This window comes from Bemisia tabaci, chromosome 4 (genome assembly GCF_918797505.1).
Source record: "Bemisia tabaci chromosome 4, PGI_BMITA_v3".
Lineage (NCBI taxonomy): Eukaryota > Metazoa > Arthropoda > Insecta > Hemiptera > Aleyrodidae > Bemisia > Bemisia tabaci.
Genome location: NC_092796.1, coordinates 22270883 through 22278268, shown reverse-complemented (window position 1 = coordinate 22278268; position 7386 = coordinate 22270883). Strand labels below are relative to the sequence as shown.

Below are 7386 nucleotides of genomic sequence, written 5' to 3'. Positions count from 1 at the left end.
ATCATGGTATTTTTTTTCCAATCTCGCAAGATTAACAACATGATGGCTAATATCATCCATTGTACTTCTGCTCCGTACAGTTTCTTCGATCATAATCGAATCAATAAGCATGAAAAGAAGCCCCTGCACTTTTTTCCGATCTCTAACTAAGGTTACCAAGGTAGAAGAAACCATGGTATGCTCTAATGCATTGGACAACGCGATCCACTGCATTTTCTAAAAGTGCGATCTCCCTATCAAAATAAAGCGTGTTTACGATCGGACTGATATTTAAATTTAGACAAGGCTGAATTATGAAATTAAACGACTAAAACACGATTTCATGATACGCATCTTTTTGACCCATCACGAAACATGACTTACTTTGCGCATATTAAAATCGATCATCAAATTATTCCTCTCGAGTTCCCGCCAAATCAAGGACATTATTGCGTACGGAAGTTCAGTGCATACAATAACGTTTATGAAAATGAGTTTAAACTCTTTGTCTACATGTCGCGTTGATAAGAGATTTACTACTGCGATTTCTCCGGAAAAGGTCAGACTCAGTTTATTTTGGAGGAGAGCATTATTTTTTTTAGTAGACAGTGATGTTTTGAGACCGAAAGTCGGTTACAAAGTTGTTTCTCTCATTCATCGATGAGCAGTGTTTGCAATATACATAAGTGAAACTGCGGCAAAAATTTGTCATCCAGACCCTCAAAATAGCAGGTAGGTGCGAACTTTAGTTTTGTTAGTACGTCTAAAGGCATTGTCACCCTATTGAAGATTGCGATGCACCCACGAGATTTTGGGCCGATCCCGGAATGAACTTAGAATCCAGGATTTGCCCGGGCAAATCGCGATATGACCAAATCATGTGGGCAAACCTTGCAACAACCACAATTTTTTCCAATGTGCCCGGGCACATCGCGACTCGGCCAGATTGTTTTGGGCACATATTATTATACAAACAAAATTTATGTTATTGCGATTATGCGCACCATCTTTTAACGCTGCGTGTACTTGTTTTGATCGAACGCCGCGGAGGATTTATCTTATCAGAGTTATCAGGCTGTCGGTCCTCTTGGAATCAGTGACCAAGGATTGTTGTCGAATATTGACACCTCGCTCGTTGATTCATCATACCGGTCAGTATCGGTGAACATGTCCAACGAAGCGTGCGTTGATGTAAGTGCTCCTAGCAACGACGGAGAGTCCGTAATGCGCGAAAAATTTACTAAGAAATTACCTAAGTGGGGAAGCGAAGGACCGTTGAAGTGATTTCTGAAAGTTAACCACGTATGAAAAGCTCATTGAAGATGATGGCATTCTCGACATCGTGCGTGACGTTCGCCTTATATGCGACTACGGTGGCCGAAATCGGGTAGAGTACGAAGTGGAGCATAACAGATAATGGGTTCAACATGATGAAAGCTAGCTACCTTCATGAAAAGATGCAGGAGGCGCAAGAGATAAATGAAGCCGCATTCGGACAAGCAAATGCCCGAGGTACTGGATTTACATTTTGTCCCGCTGAATGAAGAGGAAATGCAAAGATTCACTGGAGAGTAAAAAACATTGGATCTAGAGTTCAGACTCTTGAAAACAGTGACAAGAAAATGGACTCTTGATTCAATCAGATTTAAGCTTAAATCAAAAGGAAATCCGCTCAAATTAAGAGGCTTTGTTCTTGATTTAAGCTTAAAGCTGATTGAATCAAGAGTATTTTTTCTTGTCGATGTTTTTAAGAGTCTGGACTCTTAAAAACAGTCACTCTTAAAACATGTCCAAGAAGGGGGGGGTCCAGACCCCCTGTAACACACACCCCCCCCCCCCCCCTGTCTACGCCACTGCTAATGCCTGTCGTATACTGCATGTACGCGACAGGTTAGTTTGTTCTGCATGTCTCTCTTCCGTGCCAAAATAAACGAAAAACACCACAATGTGCGGTTTTAAAAAAATTAACAGCAGTAAAAAAAAATTAAATAATATTTCCAACCAAAGTGTCCCTTAAGCATTAATTATAGCATACAATCATTACTTATTTACGTTTTTATCCTGTTTGAAGGAACAAAGATTACAATGGATCGCGATAACGTGGTAATGAGTCGCGATTTTGCACCCGTATTTTTCGACTTGGAAAGAACGGGTCACCGCGCCGGGGATGAGATAATACGGATTGGAGCTATCAATAAGGACAACATATTTTGCAGGTATGAATGAAGAATTTCTTCAGCATGAAAGCTTAATCCAGTTGCAATTTTAAAGTTGTTTTCGCGTAATGAGAAACCAAAATCCCATCGATGATGCACAGTTGCTACAATCAGTTAGATTTTTATCATTGCTGATGAGATCAGATACTGATAAGAGCAGATCATTTTTACTTTTACTTGAGACGTTAGAGACGACTCAAAATTCATGCCACCTCATGGTAGCAAATGCAAAATACTGGAATACCCCTCTATGAGGATATTGTCCAAATATATGCCACAGTTTAGGCTAAAAATATTGGGATTCTTCATTACAAAATTCATTTGTGTATGGTTATATCATTGTTTCAAGACACCTATTCAGACGGGAAGAATGCACCCTCTTGCTCTGAAAATTTTCTTTTTACTGTAAGCAAATTAAGACAGGTTACAGGACTGCATGAATAAACTTCTTGCAAATCCAGTATAATCACAGCTATCTTGAAAAGCGCGGCAGGGTAAATCCTAGCTTGGGTAAAAAAAAATTCTTCTCGTTTGCACAGAGTGCAATGCATCGAATTGCCCTAAATGGGTCAGTTGCTTCAGCACAGAATTCAAATTTGATTACTGAATCGTATTTAGTATTACAAAATAATGTTTATTATGTGCCTCAAGGCAATTTTTAAATGTCCATTAATTCAGAAAGTACCACTCTCAGAAAGCGGTGAATGATGTCACCCAGCGAAATGATGTAAATTGTGATTTCCGTTGATGCCCTGGTTTTATCGCTGACATTTGCAGAAAATTAATGCAAATTTTCTTATCGCTGACAAATGACACCAAAGTTGAACTCGTATAACGTCAATCAGTTTCATTTTGAAAAAGGAACCAACAACCGAACGTTTTAACAGATCGTTTTATTTGCAACATGATATTTCACTAGATTCAACACTAATATCATGAATCTGATTGTGAGACATGCGGATATGCGGAAACCACCGAATCGTTTTTCAATCGTCGATCTAACGCTTTCAATTCTAGATGCAACTACTCGTAATATTGCAGACTATCCATGTTAAGTATTCATAGAAACGAAGGTGCACAGATCCTTCGCACGCTTCATGAGTCACTTCGTTGTGTAAAATCATGTTTTTACTGATTTTACTAATTTATGTTACCTAATCCCTGCCTTCCAATAAAGCACCCTCACAGATGCAAGTGCAGATAATGATCCACGAGATGGTTGTTTTTGTACCAGTGGCGAGGCGTGAATGATCGACTATCGATATTTCCCCCACTTAAAACTATGGTAAAGAATCGATTATGAAGGTTTTCGTTGCGAAAACTGTGTTCCCCAATCCTTTTCCATATGTTTAAATGGCAGATTCGTCTATACGCAAATCACACCATTCCATTCCCTTGTACGCAAACTCCCATTCATTAATGCATAGTTCTTTTTACAAATGCAGATACATACTTCCCAAGAATGACATCCCAGCGGTAGCTTCAGTATTGACAGGACTCAGGAAGGTGGACGGAAAGCTCCACCTTCGTGGTGAGGTCAAAGAAACTACAACACTGAAGGAGGCACTCCAGGATTTTCTGAAGTATCTGCGACAATTCAACAAACCCGTCATCATGATCGGTCATAACTGCCTCCATTTAGATTGCCGTTTTCTTCTCAATAGCTTGAGACAGTACAGACTTTTGGGTCAATTTACTAGGATTGTTCAGGGCTTCACCGACTCAGTACCGCTATTGAAAAAGTATCTGCCCGGTAGACCCTCGTTCAATCTAAAGCATCTCGCCGTCGATATTCTGAGTCAAAACTCGAATTTGGAGACTCAAGAGACTCATACTGATGCTACCACTCTCATCCACATTTTTCGAAAATACAAAGTAACAAGCTCTCAAATCTTCAAATTTTCCAGCTCTGTTAAAGATGTGGTGCGTATGAGATCATTTTTCACTTCACTTCATTCGCTTTATTTTTGGTTTCTTTCGCAAGATCAAATTGCGAAAATTGTAAAAAGCTACATGGCAGTGGCAATTTTAAAAGTTGGCATCACTGTTTTTTGCATGTAAATGAATTTAAAAAATCGATTTAAGTTAGATAGTTACACAATTTTACGAAGCAGCCCGAGACAATGGTAACATGAAAAAAAAAAAAAAACTATGGGAAAATACTGAAAACAAGGCTAAACATACTGCACTAAAAACCCGAGACGTTTTTTCCCAAGACTGAGCCATTGTAAAGTTGAAATGTCTCGGGCTTTTAGTAATGTATTTTTAGCCTTGTTTTACTTTGTTCCCCCACTTGTTTTAGATTTAAGTGAGGTGCTCACCAAGAATCGATTGTTTTTCATACATTTAAATTGAGGAATACCAGTGTTGCCGACTTTCAAGCAGCGTTTTCAAGCAAAATCGAGCAGCGCAACGTTTATTCTTTCATAGAAATTCCACGTTAAACACAGAGGATGCTTCATAAATGTCCAAATTTTACTGTAATAATACTGTAGCTTGATTGGGCTCACAATGAGCTTCTGTACAAGTTATGAATTGAAGCACTACGTAACTTGATTCCTCTTCAAAGTTTTACCGCAAAAACTAATCAGACAACGGGAAATCTAGAAATAATACATGTTACCTGAATGATTGATTCATATCATAAATAATGTTAATAATTAATATGAGTGAAACAGCCAAAATACAAACGACGTCATATGGATGATCTAACTTCTGTTTGATCTATGTTAAAAATACGTGTTAATATCTCGTTAATTAATTTCCGAACTTCCCGATTTGTCTATAGGTTTCTAAGTAAGATTTTGAAGAGAAAACATGTGACCCTTTCCTGTAGTTTGGACCCGGTTTAGTCGCCCACCAGAATAAGTTCAAACTGCATTAAAAGTGCAGTACAACTTAATGATTTTCCCGTGCTCACTTACCAAAATCTTCAGAGGAAACGATTTGTCTTTACATGATAATAAAACTGAATTATTACTGTTACCTTGATTCATTTGTTTTCGTTTTCAATCTGATACGCAGCTAAAAAGAGAGGATCGTCGTAAAATTGCAAAGAAAGATCTCCTATGTGCTGACTCGTCCAGGTTTAAATCTGCTTATTACAGGCTCTGTGCCGAAAAAAAGACGGAGCAGGGCGAAACATCGAGAGTCTGAAAGAATGCCTGGATACAGAACCCAAGGAGCACAGGTTGCAGTAAATTAAAATTATGTCAGTGAGTAAAATTATTATTGATAATTTTGTGTAAAATTATGTGCTAAAATTATTGATACTGTATCAGAGTGTTGTGAATTGGGTGTACTTACCGTTGGAAGGGGTTCTGCCCTGTTTCAATGAAATTGGGATAAATAATAAGTTGCAAAATTTTTTACATTTAAAATTCTGTCGCATAATTACATGGAACGAATTTCGGTTTTTTATCCTCTCCTTTTTTTTTTACACAGTTAGGACTACTGTAATGTACACGTTTACATTATTATTATATACGTTATCAAATCGTCACATATTTTTGACTATTTGATACAAGATTAGGTACGTTAGATTATTTTCGATCCGAGCAAGTATCTTACTTTATTCGAACATATTGAGATAAGGCTCAAATAGGTAATCGGACATGGAAAAAGTTGGTCGAAGTAAATAGAAAATAAAAACTTTTTTGCGTTTTCTACAGAAGCCCAAAGAAGACTTTCTTATTCACGCTCTAGATATTTCTTTTCTGTTTCGGGCTCAGTAAGTACACCCATGTTCGAAGGAAACGAATGCCTGGAGGCAAGTCTCCGTCTTCCCCTTTCTCAAACCAGAGACGGAATCAATTATTCACCGGTAAAAAGTCTTGGACTACTCCCTGTTTGCGGCGCTTATTCCGAGGGCTTTTAGATGAGATAATGGGTCAACGGTAGGGTTGCTGGGGTCCTACTTGTTGACCCGGCGGCGCGGCGAGGCGCGAGTCCCCAGGGCCCTGTGACATTATTTGCCTTCTGATTAGCCGTCATCCCTTACGTTGTGCCCCCGCCCCTCGGGACGCTTCGCCTCTACGACGTGCCTGGCTTTTTGCCTATCCTTTTTTCCACCTCTCATTCCCGCAATAAGTGGCAAAAATACCAACCGGAAGCCACATTGATTCTTTGCGTTTTGAAGAAGTTTCCCGAAATGCTTCCCTGATTTACCTGTCTCCATCGTAACTTTTTTTTTCTTTTTCTTCATTTTTTTTTCCATTTTTTTCCTGAAAAATACATGACTGACACCAGTAAAATGTTGCCAAGAGGTTTGAACCTCGTTTGGTACAAGTAGTAAATCTATAACAATTTTTGATCATAACGATGAAAATCACATTCAGCGATCGGCACCCTACCCTAATTAGCATATTTTTACAGTGTATAAGTAACAGTAACCAAAAAGAATGGATACATCATAAACATTACGATGTAATGCGCAGATGTCTAACAAATAGAAGAGCAACCGATTTGGTTTCTTTATGTAAAAATGACATAACCCTTTTAAATTTAAATTCGATCACACATAAGTCTCACTTGTAACTGAGTATAATATTTTTACTGCAATTTTCATTAATAGGTATATTTCTGGATTCATCGCCTTTTCATTCGAGAAATATATTCATTTTGAGTTCAAATACACTACCAATGGGCAAAAAAACATTACACTGATGACTACAATAATTATAATCCACCTTACTCCAATAATGCCTTTGACGCATTTCTCATGAATTAGAGACAAAAATGTTGAGGAATAAACGATTTATTCGAAGCGGAAAGTGAAAACCCTCTAAGTTCCGAAGGATTTTTATCACGAAAAATGAGTACTTAAAGCTAGAAACTCGAGAGTTTATCGGCAACTTTTCAGGAAAGAGAGGGTTCCATGCACGAAAAAGCTATAGAAAGAGGCAAAAATGCTGCGTTTTCGTCGCAGTCATTTCATACAGTCTGTAACATACGTGGTATGCACGGTGGAGGAACCCACTGGGAAATATCAAGTGATCTTTTGTCAAAACATAAGAAGAGATTTACTCTGCCGACGCATCAAACATTTATAACAGTCCTTTTTGCCTTTGTTGCCAAACGAAGAAAGAAATGTCACTCGATAAAAGTTGGGTGAATATGCAGAACCACGGCTAAACATGGTCCACATTTACGATGATGCTGTACAAATAAAAATTCAGTAAAGAAATTTCAT

General features: G+C 38.2%; 1 protein-coding gene across 1 annotated transcript; it reads left to right on the top strand.

Moving 5' to 3' along the window:
* The first annotated feature begins 551 nt into the window (after positions 1 to 551).
* Positions 552 to 5589, top strand: LOC140224453 (maternal protein exuperantia-like). The gene is made up of 4 exons (XM_072299517.1): positions 552 to 711; positions 2051 to 2195; positions 3641 to 4118; positions 5220 to 5589. Exons 2-4 carry the CDS (start codon positions 2065 to 2067, stop codon positions 5349 to 5351), a joined length of 741 nt encoding a protein of 246 aa, XP_072155618.1. The 5' UTR covers positions 552 to 711; positions 2051 to 2064; the 3' UTR covers positions 5352 to 5589.
* Positions 5590 to 7386: the final 1797 nt, after the last annotated feature.

Excerpts from the sequence above, each read along its gene's own strand:
- LOC140224453 (XM_072299517.1), top strand. The coding sequence starts at position 2,065 with ATGGATCGCGATAACGTGGTAATGAGTCGCGATTTTGCACCCGTATTT. Across the intron at positions 2,196-3,640 it reads AAGGACAACATATTTTGCAG|ATACATACTTCCCAAGAATG; the intron begins GTATGAATGAAG and ends TTACAAATGCAG. Across the intron at positions 4,119-5,219 it reads CCAGCTCTGTTAAAGATGTG|CTAAAAAGAGAGGATCGTCG; the intron begins GTGCGTATGAGA and ends TCTGATACGCAG.